This window comes from Eschrichtius robustus, chromosome 7 (assembly GCF_028021215.1).
Source record: "Eschrichtius robustus isolate mEscRob2 chromosome 7, mEscRob2.pri, whole genome shotgun sequence".
In the NCBI taxonomy this organism is placed as follows: Eukaryota; Metazoa; Chordata; class Mammalia; order Artiodactyla; family Eschrichtiidae; genus Eschrichtius; species Eschrichtius robustus.
Genome location: NC_090830.1, coordinates 130,270,737 through 130,287,899, shown reverse-complemented (window position 1 = coordinate 130,287,899; position 17,163 = coordinate 130,270,737). Strand labels below are relative to the sequence as shown.

The 17,163-nt window shown below is 50.9% G+C and overlaps 1 protein-coding gene across 1 annotated transcript in view; it reads right to left on the bottom strand.

Moving 5' to 3' along the window:
* Positions 1-250: 250 nt before the first annotated feature.
* HTRA1 (HtrA serine peptidase 1) overlaps positions 251-17,163 on the bottom strand; it is a 56,700-nt gene continuing 39,787 nt past the window's right edge. The window contains exons 4-9 of the mRNA XM_068548699.1: positions 7,203-7,397; positions 6,021-6,053; positions 4,531-4,645; positions 3,860-3,917; positions 2,283-2,378; positions 251-965 (exon numbers count right to left, since the gene is read on the bottom strand). Of these exons, the coding sequence (XP_068404800.1) occupies positions 797-965; positions 2,283-2,378; positions 3,860-3,917; positions 4,531-4,645; positions 6,021-6,053; positions 7,203-7,397 (666 nt within the window). The 3' untranslated portion in view covers positions 251-796. The remainder of the gene's footprint in view (positions 966-2,282; positions 2,379-3,859; positions 3,918-4,530; positions 4,646-6,020; positions 6,054-7,202; positions 7,398-17,163) is intronic.

The following is a 17,163-nucleotide window of genomic DNA, read 5'->3' as shown; positions in this document are numbered from 1 at the left end:
ACAGCCTCTCTTTAGTTTGAAAAGCTCCAGGTTCAAGGGCAACTGACCTCAGGCCTCTTTCATGAAGCCAGGGTGGCCAGGCACGGTGTTCACAGCACTGGTAAAACCTCTGGGATGATATTGAAATAAATGGTGCGACCTCAAGCTCAACCCGCACGGACAACGCCGTGTAATGAGCAGGCTGTTGACATTATAATCAATTCAAAGAGACTCCAGCCAGCCGTTCCCCGCAAAGAAGGACGCCAGAAAGCAAAGTATGAGAAGTATTTTAATAGCTCACACTCCAAGACACTGTGCTCCAAGTTCTGAAGAGATTCCTAAAAGAGGCAACTTTGGCCATTTTGGAAGCCAGCGTTCACCCTCCCGTGGTCTCGGCATCTCCCTCCTCTGGATGCTGACTCGGAGGAAAGCATAAACATGCCTGGTACCATCCTGGCTCCCATGGGACCTTCCTCTTACCTACACGTTATAGCAACAGCCTTAGCGGGACTAAGATGATGACTCGATAAGAAGGAGACAAACGTTGACTGTCCGAGCAGGGGCAGTCCAAGCTGGCAAGAAAAAGCGCACCGCGTACATACGATACAGAAGGGCGAGCTTCTGCCTGCGGGTTTGCAACGTTACACTGGCTTTGCCTACGACCTATCAAGAGGGATTCTGCTGGCCAGTGTTTCTGCTGAACAAGCAACATGGCGGTCAAGCGTCTTGGGCATCCAGTGCCACCAGCCCAGAGTCATCACGCATCGTCCACTGGAGAGTCTTTGAGGGAAACATGAAGTCCAGCTCATGCCTCTGCCTACGGGTCGATTTCTTCGGGAATCACGGTGATCATAATGTCTTCATTGCCCCTGCGGACAACCATGTTCAGGGTGCTTTCCTTCTTAATGACGTCGCTGACGTCGTTGGCGGAGACCACCGACTGTCCATTGATGCTAATGATGACATCATTTTCCTTGAGCCCACCACTGCAACACAAAGGGAAATGCGATTGTAATGTTTCCATTCCTCCTGGTCTAACTGCCACGAAAGGTGATCGACTTTACATCGACAGAGGCACAATTTAGGACCTAAAAGCCCAGAGCAAACAGGGTGGGGTAATAGTTAACTTATGTGAGACTGGCTTAAACCACCAATGGGTTGCATTATTTCCTTTTGAGGTTTTTAGGCCACATCATCAATCATGTCCATTGTAGAAATGCCTACCAGCACTTGTATGATCTTATCATAGATGGACCCCAAAGGAGATGAGGATGTACCATCTACCATGTACCAGGACCATGGCCAACTTGCTTGTAATGGGTGTTACAACTCAGATTGCAGCTCCTACAGGGATGAGTTGATGGCTCTACTGTGAGACACCTGCTTTGTGCTGTTGCTGGGGCTGTAGCTCTTCTGTATGACAGTGTCCAACAAGCGGTTATGGTTCTTAACGGTCTAGCACAGGAGTCAGCACACTTTTTCTGTACGTGGCCAGACAGGACATATTTTAGGCTTTGCAGGCCAGATGGTCTCCATCACAACAACTCAACTCTGCCGTGGTAGTCCAAAAGCCACGACAGACAATGTATAATCTATTGGGCATGGCCGTGACCCAGTAAAACTTCATTTACGTAACACTGAAATTCGAATTTCACATCACTTTCATGTGTCCTAAGATACCGTTCTCATTTAAATTTTTTCAACCACTTAAAAATGCAAAATCTATTCTTCCAGATCTGGTCCCCAGGAAACACTTTGCTGGCCCCTCCCTGGTCTAGCACCTCTCTCTGGATATTTCGTCGATACAGGTAACAGACCCTGATTGTTAGTTGACCTACTTCTTTTCATGTTATTTTGACGTTCCCTGGGTTATTTTTCTAGAGGTGTGGATAAGTACGGCCTGATTGATAACAGACATAATTAGCGAAGGCTTCAGGAGGAGATGCATCCAGCAGCCTAGGACAGGACCACTGCTTGAGGTCTCCAGGACATTGCTCCTTCAAGCCCCTTTCCCCAGCCAGGCCTGTTCTGGAGACTCATAACAAGTCCGATATCACTCTTTCCATCTGATACCCCTCCTCAAGAGGACTTCTGAAGATCGGAAGCAACCTTTTGCTGATGAGTCCTGAGATGAACCGGGTCGGAAGTCCTGACTGGCAGGATGGACCAAGGATGTCCGACCATTTTGTCAAGGATTCTCACAATCACCTGAGCTGATACGAAAAGAACAGCCCCCTGCCCCCTGCCCCCTACCTTCAGGAAACACAAGGATATTAGGAAAAGGGAAAATCATTCTAACTCACGCTTCTGCGGGGGTATCAGGAATTACTTCGATAATATACGCTCCTGAAAGCACATCTGGGAAGTCTCGGTGGCGATCCTTCAGCTCTTTGGCCTTGCTGCTCAGGACAAACAGCACCTGTATTAATGTCAAGTAACAACGGGGCTCCTGCCCGGCTTCCCCTCCTTCCCTGATTCTAACGTAAAATTCCTCCAGGGGTTTTGATTCTGCTTCAGATTGCCTCTTTCCTAGAGTTACTGGATAACAGCAAGGGAAGTGTTGTATCATTATTATTATTAACTGATAGTAGCTATCACTTAAGGAGTCAGTACAATATAGTGGTTGGCCTGCTTTGGAGCCCCAGCTCTGCCGCTTCCTGACTGTGTGACCTTGGGCAGTTGCTTAACCTCTCTGCGCCTTAGTTTTCTCACCTGTAAAACAGGGATAACGACATGGGGTTGTCGTGAGGACCCGATGAGACCATCTAGGTCCAGCACCTGGCCCAGTGCCAAGCACATGATAAAGAGTGGGCAGGGTCGCCACGGCTAGTGACCACTGCCACCACCCATTCATCCAAGCTTTGATACGCATGAAATCACTCAGTCCTCACCACATACTAACATGCCTGCACAGCTATCCTCATTCCGGAGAGGAGGAAATTGAGGCACTCAGGGGTCAAGTCATCCCAAGGTCACAAACCAGGAAAACAGTAGAGCTGGGACAAGAACCCCGGAAGCTGGACCCCAGGGCCCATATTCCTTCCTTACGCCTTCATCTCTCAGAGTTCCCAGACAAGACCTGATGCACATTTTAGTCTTGGCAAGCCAGCTGAGAAAGGTACCACCATTTATTACATGTGTCTAAACTATAGTCGTGTGTTCACAATTAATAGCTAATTAACTACAATAATTAATATATTAATATATAATATTACATTAATATTATATTATATTATTATATTATATTAATATTAATATATTAATATTTATATCAATATGTTCTGCTCTTTGCCAACTTTACCTACAAGAGTTTCAACCAAGCCATTAGGTACCAGGACTCCTACGATCACACCAGACTTTTTCATCAAGGTTAAAATACCAGTATGTTATGAGTCTGGCAGCCACATACCACAACGTCCACCAGCTCGGGAAAAACAAGCCCATCAGTCATGCTGGGCCTGACTGGCATTCCAGGAGCCTCAGGCCACAGGCGGCAGAGCTAAGGAAAGGCAGGGCGCTCTGGGGCTGAGGGAGGTGTTTGGGGCACTCCTGGAATGTGAGTTTCAACAGAGCAAGTGGTGAAAGGAAGGCATGGGGGAGTGACGAACACCCCGGCTCTTCAGGTCTGCCTTCAAAGAAGAGTGGAATCTTCCAGAAGGAAGGACCTGCTCAGAACCCAGAAACAAACATGAAGGATAAAACAAGAGGCCAAGGCTAATGGCCCTCCTCTCTTTCCTAATGTTACTTAACTTTAACCAGAAACTGAGCTGTCTTGAAGCAGAGTAAGGTTTCCCTTTTAGGGGTGCCAGTGAGAGTCTTCTGAAGTTCAGGTCTGTTTTAAATTTAAGACACAGACAGACACAGACATTCTGTTACCCACCTGGATGTCAGTGACATCATTCGGATGCCAATATACTTCTTCTTGGTAATGGCTTTGCCTGGTGTGACAACAAAAGGACAACAGAAGGTCAGCCCAGTTGGCGGCTGTGCCGGGTACACCACGAGCCATGGGGTTCAATCCCCCAGTTTGCCGTGTAGAGTCAGGACCATAGGGGGATGAGCCCGGCTTGTGGTTCAAATCCTGATTGGGACCCTACCTGCCTCCTCTCTTCCCCAGGTAGAAGGTAAACATCACCCCTGCAAGGGACCCTGTTGAGCCTCAAACCCCCAGCCTGACTCAAGCAGAAGGATCAATAAACATTTGTGGAATGAATGAGCTCCAGGAATCTCAGTTTTCTCATCAGTAAGATGGGACTAATAATTCCCACCTGATCAAGCAAAGGAATTAAATGACATAATGAATAATGAAGTGAAATGATGTACAGAAATCACCCAGGATCATGCCTGGTACATAACAGATTGAACCATATGACACATTCATGATCATAGGTCGAAAATAGTCCAACACCTATGACCTAATACCACGGGCTTAATAGCGTGCATTAAGCGTCCTTTCCCTTCTGACCTTCAGGGTGTCGTTTTCCCTGACCCAAGTCCCCCCGGGGCACCCCAGGCCTAAATCTCCCGAGGGCTGCCTGGGCCTTGCTCTACCTTTGGCTTGTCGGTCGTGGGATTCCGTTAGGAACTTTTTAATCTTATCAGATGGAATTGCAAAGGAGATACCAGCTGTCACTTTCAGTGTGTTAATTCCAATCACTTCACCATCCTGAAAAGCAAGATGGAAACAGCTTACTGAATCCATGAAGGTTCACCTGAAGATATGCACCGATAGAGAGTGGAGAATTTGCAAGAAAGGAGCCTTGGAGATTCTTCAGAGAAATGTGTGAGGTGGGGGGAGCTGGAGGAAGGGGGGTCCTGGGTCGTAGAGGGAGAGGCCTGACTTGGGCAGCGTAAGCCAATCTCAGCAACGGAAGAATCGACACCCACTCGACTCAGAGCTGAGTGATCACCACGCCGAAAGCACAGCAATAGACAGTTTCAAAATGCACATTTGCTCCTTTGGCATGGAATACGTTTCCAAAAGCCCCAGCCGGAGTCCTTTAGATGGCTGTCCACACCTTCCTGCTTCCCCCATTTCCAGTGATCTTAAGATTCCTCTGCTGACGTCAGGGAGAAACAACCTTAGCGCTTAGGGCGGACAGACTTCATCATCAGGAAAACAAAGCCTCACCTCCGAGCAGACTCGGGGGCACTCGGGGGAGGCAGAGGGCTCACAATCGCATCTCACTGCCTCTGCTTGTCACAGACTAGCTTCAAATCATGGAGGAAGCCAGTCTACAGGGTGTGCTTCAATTCAAGATAAATTCACAGTTCAGTGAACGCCACACCTTAGGAAACAATCCTGGTATAACGGTCTTGCCTCACACCATCCAACCATTATTCTGAACACTATCGTTAAAGGGTCGTTCAACTCGGACTTAGAAGGGAAAACTGCCAGGAGAGTTTAAGTCACTTCTTGCACATTTCCCGTAGCGCTGAGAATTCAGTCCCCGACTCAGAGGGACCATCAAGAAGGCACTGCCATCCTGCGCTTTGCTAAACAGGGCCTCGATTTCATCACCTGTAAATGAGAGTTGGGATGGGTGACCCTGAGCTGCACCTTGGCTCTGTCTGATTCTAAGGCTTCCCTTTTTTGCTTAAATAAAATATAAACTTAGGTGACATCTTTGTGAGTGGGGTAACTCCTCATTCCAGCCTGGTCTTAGAGGAGGGCCCCCGGCCAAGACAAACCTTGTGGATGAGCCACGCCAGCTCCTTAGGCAGCGTAGGGACAGGCCAGAACTGCTGACACCTTCAAAATAAAGACCCACTCCTTTAACCACTCCTGGATTGGACCTGAATTCCAATGCCTTTACTTGTAACTTTGAAACATAAGCATGTCTGCTGGCATTGCAGTTCCAATCCAAACTCCCATCATGCCTTACTCTTTCCAGAAAAGATAAGAAGAGTAATTTGCAAGGTACAGTACAGTCACAGATTTCACTTTAAAAGAATTAGATAATGTGCTTTGGCAAGTTCATGTCTGAAAAGAAACCAAAAGGAAAAAAAAGACATGTACACAGATTTTTAAAAGGCCTTACCAGGTTTACTAATGGGCCTCCGGAGTTTCCATACTGAAATTAAGCAAAAATTAAAAGGTTATGAGTTTATGTCATTACATGGTCCAATCTACTTCCCTGCCTGGCAGGTCCCTGAGTGCAAGTTCTTGCCAGAGTTTTTTTCCTGTCTACCTAATATTTTTCTGGGAAAAAAAGGACCTTAAACAATTTTCAGAAAGTTTTAGATGTGCCATAAATGGGATATATATATAGATATAGATAGATAGGTAGATGGATAGATTTTTTTTTTTTTTTGCTCTGAATCCCAGAGGCCAACTACAAATTCCCAAAACACCCAACACATCTTCCTTGTCTTGGCAATAGGCTGGCTGCCCACTTGCTCCAGTATCACAGTATTTCAAATCTTCAAAGCCGCCCCCCCCCCACATCTGTGTGACCCCTACTTTGCTGCTTGGTGTGGAAATCCACATGGTTTGCTCTATTTCCATTACTTCATGAAGATCACAAGAAAGTTTGGGAATAAAGCCTACCAGAGGCAGCGAGTGCACAAAACACGCTGTGTTTCTTATTTATTAGATAGATGTAGGGGAAAATGCTCTTTAGAAACGTTAATCCTATAGGGAAACAGCTGAAGTGGAAAAATGTGACTTAAAAAAGATTCCATTGATGAGATTGTGTGTGATAATCCTTGGATAGATGTAGGGGGAAATGCTTTTTAGAAACGTTAATCCTATAGGGAAACAGCTGAAGTGGAAAAATGTGACTTAAAGATTCCATTGATGAGATTGTGTGTGATAATTCTTGACCTCATTAGACATCGAATGGGTCGGCCTGATGCACAGACTGCGCCCCCTCCCCCCCACACAAGGCAATGCAAACTCCTCTGGGGGCTACAGAGCCTGTGCTGAGGTGAGCACCCCTCCTGCCACAAAGCTGAACAAGCAGCTCCAGCCAGGGGTGGCTGACCCTGGGGCAGGGCTGCCGGGGGCATGGAGAGCTCCTCCGGGCTGCAGACTTTGGCAAATCTCAAGTCCCCGTCACAGGAGTCCCCGGAGATTGCCAACAGGCTGAGGACCAGCCCTCTGCCTCACCTGCTTTAGGGGCTCCTTGAAAGCACCTTGAGGATCCTGACTCCAGCCCTGGTTCCTAAGCCCAGCCCAGCTCTCCAAAACCCCACCCGACCCTGCAGCGGAGAGGGCTCACGTTGATGATGGCGTCTGTCTGGATGTAGTCCATGTCCGAGTTCCGGAGCCCCAGCTCCTTGCCGCCTCGCTGGGTGGTGCTGACAATCCCCGTGGTGACCGTGTTTTGAAGGGAAAACGGGCTTCCGATGGCCACCACAAACTCCCCGGGCCGCAGCTCCGAGGAGCGGCCGAGCAGTAGCACGGGCAGCTTCCCCTGGAAACACAAGGTTGGCGCTGCTGCGTGTGGTTAAGTGAACAGAACGGACAAACGCACAGATGCCATGGAATGCCAAGCAAGAGACACCGCTCATACTCACCAGGCCTTGCAGGAAACCGAGGTCAGGCCTAGCATCCCTTCCCGGCTGAGGACCATCTTCCCTCCCACCCAAGATGATCAGTGCCTCCTCGTAAGCTGCTGCAAGTCAAGGGCGCACTGCCGCTGCCACACGCCAAGGAAGACGTGGGACGGATACTGGAGGCCAACTCAGGGTCTCAGCACATCTTGAAGCTATCAGCACAGACTCGCTCTGAAAGCCGGAGGCCAGGAGACAGAGGGGGACGAGTTTAGGACTGGGGGCAAGCCTGACTGCAGCACTCTTAGAGAGCCACAGGGAAGGATCCAGAGCCCACACCCCTGGGGGGAGGGGAGAGGGTGGATCTGTCCCCACTTATCACAGGCACATCCCTCCTGGGTTCTGAAGAATCAGGAGCTCTGTGGGCTTGCAGCTGCCCTGACTCCGTCCGGTGCATCTCTGTGCTAAGCACATGCGATCCTGGGGAGGGGCAGGGGTGGGGCTGGGGGCAACAAGGCATCCCGGGCCCCGAGACGCCAAGACCCAAAAGCTGGGCTCTCTCCTTGCCCGGAAAGGCCTTCCATCAACCCCCTCTGCTCCCGTCCCTGGCGGGCTGATAAACCCAACAAAGCCTGGTTGATCCCCAGTGCCCTGTGAAGGCCAGGCAGAGTCAGAAGCCCCAAACTACTCTTCAAACCCAAACTAGACAAAATAAAGCCAGCTCTCGTCACTAGGGCTGGGAGCTGGGCTTCGGTCTGAGAAGGCTCTAAGCTCTCTTCCCTCCGTTCCTCCCTGGAGCCAGGCAAACCGCCGAGTTCCTTTCTCCTTTGTTTCCTGAGACAAAATGAGCAGCTGCTCTGAACAGTGTGGACCAGCCCAGAAGGCAAAGAGCTGGCCCAGGCCCAGTGCTAATTGCGAGGTAAGAGCCCTCATGTTCGTCCACCTCGAAAAAGAAGGAAAGAGGAGAGGAGGCTGGGAGGGTGCAGGGGGTGGAAACCAGCGGTTACTTAGCACTTCCTTCGCCAGGGATGAAGCAGACACCAGCTGATGAGATGGGGAGATCACTGGGCCCATTTAACAGATGAAGAAACTGAGACTCCAAGCAACTGGGTGACTTGAGACCGGCCAGGGATTTAAAAGTGCAACCCCGAACCCAGACTCTCATCCACCACAAGGTACTGAGTCACAAAGAACCCCCTCTGACCCCAAATAAGGCAGATGCTGGTCAGGAACAAGCTGGCTCAGAAAACTCAAGGCGGAAGAAGGGATACTGAAGAAGGGATCCAAGACCTAAAACTTTAAGGGGCTGCATGAGAAAGGATGCCCCTCAGATCACAGGTACTGAGAAGCCTAGAAGAGCACCACAGTGAAGAGCACAGACCTGGGACCAGGCGGCCTGATTAGATCCTGGCCCGAGCTTACAGCCACTCTGGTCCTCAGTGTTCTCATCTGGAAAATGGGAATAACGCAGCACACTTATCTCATTGGTGTGCTGTGAGAATTAAGCGACTTGAGACCTGAACGGCTCTTTGAAGAGCACCTGGCTCAGTTAAGCATCATATAATTGGGACACGTAAGCATCAGATGTGTTGGTTATTGTTATTAATATCAGGGTCTGTGCAGACTCAGTGCGGGAAACCCCACCAACGAAACTCCCACAAAGTAGCGTGTGTCACCCAGCCCTCCACCTAGGAGGAGGCTGGTGGCACAGGCCTGCCGTGACAGTGACACTTTGCCCTTGCGGTCGCCTGAGGCTGGCGTGTGTGGTACTGCTCTGGAGGGGGCAGCCTGCAGTCCCCACTCCCCGAGCTCATCCAGAAGCACGCCAACGAGCTCAGCATGGCCTGTTTACCCTGGGCCCGTGCCAGCCGCCCCTGCCAGGAATGACTTCATCCAGTAGCCACAGCGGGTGGGTGGGCAGGAGTCAGGGCCCGGGACGAGCACTGGCCGCTCTGGGGGAGGCCCGCCAGGGACACTACCACTGCTTCAGAGCCCAGGGACTGCTTTCAGGGTTGGGCTTGGGGGGTGGGCAAGGGGACACAGTGGCGAAGGCTCCTGGGCTGGGTTTGCCAGGCTGCCCAAGATTACAGTTGCTTTTCACCAGCTTCAAGGCAAGAGTTCAAGTTCAAACACAGAAAGGCGGGCCCAGCCCACATGAGCTCAGCCACAATCCGAGAACCACATCAGAAAGTTACAGGGCAGGACTCACTGCGGAGGTCTGAATTAGCATTTGCTCATCCCCCACCCCTGCTCCTCCACCTCCACCCCCTAGGAAGGGGGCCAGACCCAGGCCCATGCATCTCAGGGGGTTTAGAAGGCACAGGGGCCCAAAGACAGCGCTCCCTGGAACTCCCCTCTTCCAAGTCTGAGCTCAGGCCCAGGGGATGGGAAAAGGAGGCACACGCTCTTGGGGGGCAGAAGCTGTGAGGACGGAGGGGAGAGACCCCCAGGAGGGAAGGAGAACACCCAGGGCCTGTCACTCGGCTGGCTGCACTCACTGGGGAGGAACAGGCCTGTGGCGAGTAACGGGGCCCAGAGAAGCCTGTGGATGAGCTTGGCTCCAGCGCAGTGAAGTCACCACACTGTAGTAACCATGCAGGCTTGGACAAGTGGACACCAGTGATAGGAGCCCAGAGTCTCCCCGAGGACCAATCCTCACTTCAACACAAGGGGAAGAAATTCAGATCACAAGTGGTCATTTAGCCAAACCTGCACCGATGGCAACACCAAATATCACCTTGTTTAAGTTTTTATTCACTCAAACATCTCCTAGATTCTAAAGGACAATCATAAGACAGAAATAAGCAAGTGGACACATATCAAGGGGGATTCTTAAACTATGAAGCTTGGACTGACGTGAAAGGAATGACACAGGTGACATTTTACCTCCCAGGTGACAAAGCACTTTCATGACCCCCTTGGCAGTTGGGGCATGTTTCCTCCCATCTTACAGATGTGGAAACTGAGGCTCAGAGAGGGAGTGACTCCTCACAGCTCACGAGCAGCCTGGCTAAACGAGAGAACAGGTCTCCCACCTCCCAGACCTTCACTCCTTGTAGGTGTTAACATGAATTCTAATTGTAGGCAGAAATCTTTGCAAGAGAGTGATGTGGGGCAGAGATGTGGGCCAGGCCAGATTTACAGCCCTTCATGAGGTCAAAATGCCTTTTGGGGGCCATTTGGCTCCTGTTTCCCGCAGGTGCCAGCGGGCCGCACAAGCATCAGGCTCTCCGGCCTGCTCCAGACCCAAGTGGGGCTCATTCTCAGCCTCCCTCCTCACCTTGGGCCTGTCTGCTCGGCGCAGCTATACCTCTGCTGGCCAAATTCCTATTCGGCAATTGAGCGTTTTATTCCACAGCTGTCTAGACACACGCTCCACGGGGGGACTCGGGGGGGGGGAGATGAAAAGCAGATACGGCTGGAAGCGCCAAGGCACGCCTCGGCCTTGACCTGCGGGTGGGAAACCCTGGGGCCACCCGTTCCTGGTTTAACCCCACGCTGCTGTCCGCAGGCTGGTTCCCAGGCCGCCCACATCAAAGCCGGCTCCAGGCTCCCTGCGGCAGACACTCCGTCTGAGCCTCCCTGTGAAGTGGCCCAGCCACAGGCCGTCTTGGAGACGCCCGACCCTCTCCTAACAGCCCACATCTCAGCATCCTGCAGGAGCCTTGCAACACGCCTACGAAGTAAAGGCGCAGACATCCATCCTCCACTTGGCCGCCGGGAGGAGCAAGAGTGGGAAGGAGGAAGAATGGGGCGTGCGGCTCCTGTTCCTTGTCTCCAGATTCTCCAACCACTGGCGGGGAGGGAAGGTGACATGCAAGTCGGGTACACAGCAAAGCCGGGATGGGGAGCTTGAACGTGGCAGAAGCTCAACCCCAAGGCCCCGGATCAGAGCTGAGCAGGAGCCCTCGCGCCCCACCAGGAGAGCGTGTAGCTCACGTTGCCCCGATCCCTCCAGGACAAGGGGCGTCCCAAAGTGAGTCCATCACACTGCCCGTTCTCAAGGTCATGCTCTTGTTCATGAGAGGGAGGAGCCTGGGAGGCCAGTGGGAAAGAGGGGACGTCCAGGTTGAAAGGCACATCATCCTCGGTTCGCAAGTGACTCACTTGTGCTACATGCCGGCCTCACAGCAGAGTCAACAAGAGGGGCTGGAAGGGAACACGGATCCCGAGAACAACCGGGTCATCGGCCATGCCAGCCAGGTCGATGGAGACAGCCCAGACGAGGGTGTCAGAGTCCTGAGTGTGGACTCCATGTCCGAGTTAAACCACTAACTACGAGCCGTAGGCAGGATACTAATTGTGTGACAGATTTACTGCTAAAACCTGGAAGAGGCTGGTGAGTAGCATGATTAAAGAAGGCTCTGACCGTTCGTTTAGATGCCAACAAACAAACAAACAACAACCAGCAGGCCTGGCATCACCGCTCCCACAAAACGCTGCCTACATGAAAGAGAACTTTCTCAACAAGCATTCACTGAGGACGGGCCTGGCACAGGGAACATGAAAGATCAACGAAACCCACCCGTGCCCTCCAGGCTTACTGTCTGATGGTGGGGGGGGAAACACACAAGCCAGCAGAATACACAGCAGTAAAAAGAGATAAAATCCATCTCCATCCCCAAGGGCAGCTCAGCCTAGAATCTTCCATAAAGGCTAAATATAGATCAACACTAAAAATGATTTGGGTGCATCAATTAGTTTTTTTTTTTGTTTTTTGTTTTTTTCAGCTGCAAGTAACAAAAAACCCAATGCAAAATGGAGTAAACATCCACCTGCCCAAGGGCGTGATGGCAGGGCTGATCACTTCAAAGGCTCAACGACAACGTCAAGAAGAAGCTCCTGCCTTCTTTCCATCTGATCAACGGCAGCCTGGGCTCATGGTCACAGGAGGGCCACCATCATTCCAGGCATGACATAAAGATGGAGCAATGCCCACTGGAAGTGATAGACTCTTTTCTCCCTTGTGTGTCTCTTCAGAAGAGCTAAGGATCCAGAAGGGCCCAGCACATTCTTCCTCGTGGGTCATCAGCCACTGTCTGGTCATAACGTTATCCTCAACCACCCTTAGGCGGGGGGGATCATAGCCCTGGTGACTGCCTTAGCCCCTCAGGATTTGCCTGAGTTAGGAATGGGGGGGTCAGGAGTGGACCTAAAACAAACTCAGGGCTGTGCCAGCAGGGAGGAGAAGGGCTGCGTGCTGGGCCACCATCAGAGTCCACCGAAGCTTAGGAAAAAATGGTTCCTTTTACAGTGGTAATCCTAATACGTGTCTGGAAACAGCTGTGAGTGTGTATTCCTTCATGCAGGGTTTTTTTTTTTTGGCGGTGGGGAGCAAGAGGAGAAGTCCGCTTCAAAGGAAAGCAATGGTCACACATTTCCAGGGCAGTCAGCGTGAAACACATACAAGTGGTCCGAGCAGAGCCTCATTGGTGTAGACAAACCTCCCTCTTATTCTCATGCCCTACATGCCTTGTGCTCTGTCCCATGGGCAGATGGGACGGGCATAGTGCCCGTTCCGCTCACCAGGGGACCGACGGTCCTGCAGCTGGTGGTGGCGGTACCGAGAGCCCAGGTGTTCTCACCAGTGCTCACTGCCCAGATGCTCAGGGTGCACAGCCAGCCACCAAAAAAGAGCCTCTCTGTGCCACACCTCGCCACGGGGCAGGGGCAGGAGACGGGAGCAGAGATGACACACAACAGGGCCAGGGAGCTGAAGGAAATCAGAGCAGAGGCCAGCCAGAGGAAGCCAAGGTCACACGTGCTCAGGGTGAGGGCCCAGGCCACGGTGTTACCCTCAGACAAGCCCCGGCTGTGTGGCGCTGCCTGCTTCACGGGCTCGCTGTGTGGCCTGGGCTCCCCCTGAAGGGGCATCACAACTGCTGATTCCCACAGGGAGGAAAAGGCCTGTGCTGAGTAAGGGCCCTGGCTGATGACTTGCTATGGGCTTATCCTCCAGCATCCACAGAGGGTGGTGTAGAGTGAAGACACAGACAAAACACACACACAGCACCACCTCAGCCTCCGCGTAGACTGGGAGCACACAGCCCCAGGGAGCAGGACATCTGTATTAACTCACTCTGACCTTGGGCCACTTGACAGACTTCTCTGGGTCTCAGTTTTATCACTTCTAAAATAAGGGAGTCGAGCCTGGTGATGTCCAAAGTCATCCCAGCTCTGACAATTAGGGATCTTTCCAGAAGACCTGGTAGATTTCAAAACAAAAAACAAAAAAACCTATTAGCAGACAATGGTTAAATTGGTGAGATCAAAACAAGCACCAGACGTACTTCCCTGGTGGCGCAGTGGTTAAGAATCCGCCTGCCAATGCAGGAGACACGGGTTCGAGCCCTGGTCCGGGAAGATCTCACATGCCGCAAAGCAACTAAGCCCATGCGCCACAACTACTGAAGCCTGCGCTCTAGAGCCCACGAGCCACAACTACTGAAGCCCGCGCGCCTAGAGCCGGTGCTCCGCAACAAAGAGAAGCCGCCACAGTGAGAAGCCCGCGCACCGCATCAAAGAGTAGCCCCTGCTCACCACAACTAGAGAAAGCCCGTGCGCAGCAACGAAGACCCAACACAGCCAGAAATAAATACAAATAAATAAATAAATTTATTTATTTTTAAAAAAAAGAAGAAAAAAACAAGCACCAGAGTCCTTAATAAATCTCTTTCCATACAACTTCGCAAAGAGGTCAGATGATCCCTGCAAACTCTTACAGCCGCAAGAGGAAAGGGGATTCCTGGAATTCTCCAGACGCTGGCTCAGCCAGAAATCATCTAGAGCGGACCTAAAAACAATGATCCATCAACACTTCAGCTTCTGGCCACCCTGGGTTTGGCCTAAAAGCCCTTGAGCGCTCCTCTCGTTGCAACCGCATTCACTAAAGCTTGGAGAGAAGAGCAATAAAACGAACAAATAAAACTAAAAGAAAAATTGGCAACTTTCTTTTAACCTCATGAGGCAAGTCAACTACTTCTTTCTCTTCCTTGCAAAGTATAAACTGCTCCTGTTACAAAAATATTTTTGTTGCTGAATCTGCAGAAGCCACTGTATCCGCCAGCTGCCCAGCACACCGCTTTCGAGAGGCTGGGGCTTGCAGGCTGGTGTTGTGTGCTGGATGAAGTTTGCTTCAAAGGTTAATGTTGTAGCAACTGGCTGAGACTCAACTAAGTGATTCAATGTGTCTTCTGGAAACAGTTATGCTAACCTTTCATTTTCTTTAAAAAATATGCAATGGGGGAAAAGAGCACGTCTCCCGTGCGCGTCCCCCATACACAGCAAGAAGCAGTGCCATTGAACTTGCGTGCTTCCTAAGGAACAGCAAACTAGAACACAGAGTTCAGGGGGATGTTAGCAGCTAAGACTTGCCTGAGACACAGGGATCCCGCCTGGGGAAGGAGGGAAGTGAGCCCACGAGGGGCTGAGGGACAGGGAAATGTGAGCAGCTGGGTGGACCCAGATGAACCACAGATCTGCTACATAATTTGCAGGGCCCAGGACAAAATAAACATGGAGACCCCTTGTTCATAAAGTGCATAGAAAGTGCCATTAAAGGTACTAAAATATAAAGCCTTTTTTTTTCCTTCTATATTCTCTCTCTCTCTTCATCTGTCCCGATGTTTTTATTTGCTGTTTAGTGTCACGCTCCCTGGGGCACAAAGATTTTCATGGGGTGAGTGCAGACCCAGGAGACTCAGACTCAGTGCTCTGCTCACCAGCTACTGGACAGACCCATGCACTGTGCCCGAGCAGGGACAGGGTAGTAGAGCCAGGTCTCTCCCCATCCCAAGAGCTCACTGCCCCAACCCACAGAGGATGGACCACCCCCAAGGGCACCGCAACTTCCTTCGGCACCAGGATTCACTAGGTACCTGGATGGGGTGGAAAAGGCTTAGCCCTGCCTCGCTGCCGGCAGAATGACCTGTGGCATCATACACCCGCTGCCCAAGATGCTGTGGGGTGTATGTACCCCATGCCTGTACTCCCTGGGGGAAGGAGGGTGGCAGTGATTGCTGTGCGGGGTCAGAGGTCCCAGGGGCCAGAGGAGCAGGGAAGCCAAGAACCCATCCTGGGGAGGTAGGAAGGCAACAGGAAAAGGAACAGTGCGGAGGCCAAGGCTCTAAGCCTCAGCACATACTCCGCTGTCTCATCAGACTTCACTTGCAAAGCACAAATTCAAAGATAAAATTAAAACAAAGACCTCAGAGCAGTAAACCCTCAAGCGGGGTTCCGTTCTGAGCATAGGGTCTGTAAGGGCACAGGTCACATGCCCATAAAGCAGCTGCGCCGGGGGAGGAGGAGGTGGACCAAGACTGAGATGCTTGGGATTCAGATTAGAGCGCGTAGAGGTTATCAGTGATGACAAGGTCAAGGGTACAACCCAGGGAGGGTGGCTGCAGTGAGCAGGTGAGCCGAGAGGCCGGGCCAGGAAGGATCTGCTACACAGCACCGAGATCACAACACGCGCAGAACTCGGAAGGACGGTGTAATCAAGTTACCCCCATCCGCTTCCCCAGACTGACATATTATCGTTGCTATACAGGGAGGGGAGGAGGGGAAGAGGTGGGATGAGTGGGAGGGTGGCCAGGGCGGGGGGATGTTCAGGTGGGACAGACAAGAGAAGTGGGGGAGATGGAGGGAAAGAGAGAAAAGGAACAGAGGATGGTTACGAAAAAACAAAACAGAGAAAGGGCTAATGAAGCAAACTTCCCCCTCACTGTTTATGCACACCACCATGATACTTAGACTCCTTTAAGCTACATCAAGAAACGCTGGCAATTTCAAATATTCCCATATAGAAATGTCAACATTTCTATACGGGAGCCCGACAGCCAGTGACTGTATATAGTCTGTGGCATGGAGGGTAGGAGGAACACCATCTCATCAAGTGTAACTCTTGTCTTCTCATCTATCAGCCCCTCCACTTTTATCTGGCGACTTCAAGTTAGCCACTGCTGCTACAACGTTGTTTGGCCAATAAATATTTATGAAAATCATTGGATGTGAAAGTGAATATATGAACAAATAAACAAATCAGATCTTAAAAGATCCATCAGGATCTTAAAATTGGGATTAGTCCAATGTTTGGACTAACCTTGGGGTTAGCCAGGGCCTGGCATTTCAGTTTGGGTAAGGACTCCGGATGCAGCCTGGTTTTCAGCCGTCTATACGGTGGCAGGCTCAGGGCTCAGGTGGGTAAAGGGACAACTTATACCCACCAGCTCCGCAAAGGGAAGGGCTGTGGTCTCACTCTGTTTGGTAGGTGCAGTGCTCAACACACAGCAGCCACTCGGTAACTGCTGAACTGAAGGCACAGTGACCATTACCCATGACCACTCAGAGCTCATGTGGCTCCATATGCAGGATATATCATTCTTGTAAAATTTATTCTAAAAAATTCTTAAAGACATATAACCTCCTCTAGATAAAAATAATTTGAGATGGTCAATGACACAGGGCTTACTACAATAAGTTAATTCATATCTCTTTATGACATAAAATGGTGGCATAGGAAATATTCTACCCAGAGGGCCAACGGTTTCTATGAGCTGCCTGGCAGCCAAAGCAAAAAGGGAAATACCCTGAGTCATATGTTCTCATTATCAGATTCTGGTGCCTTATTTAACAAAAGTGACTTGTTGCTTAGCACATTTATTAGAATAGTCAGTCCTCAGTTCACCA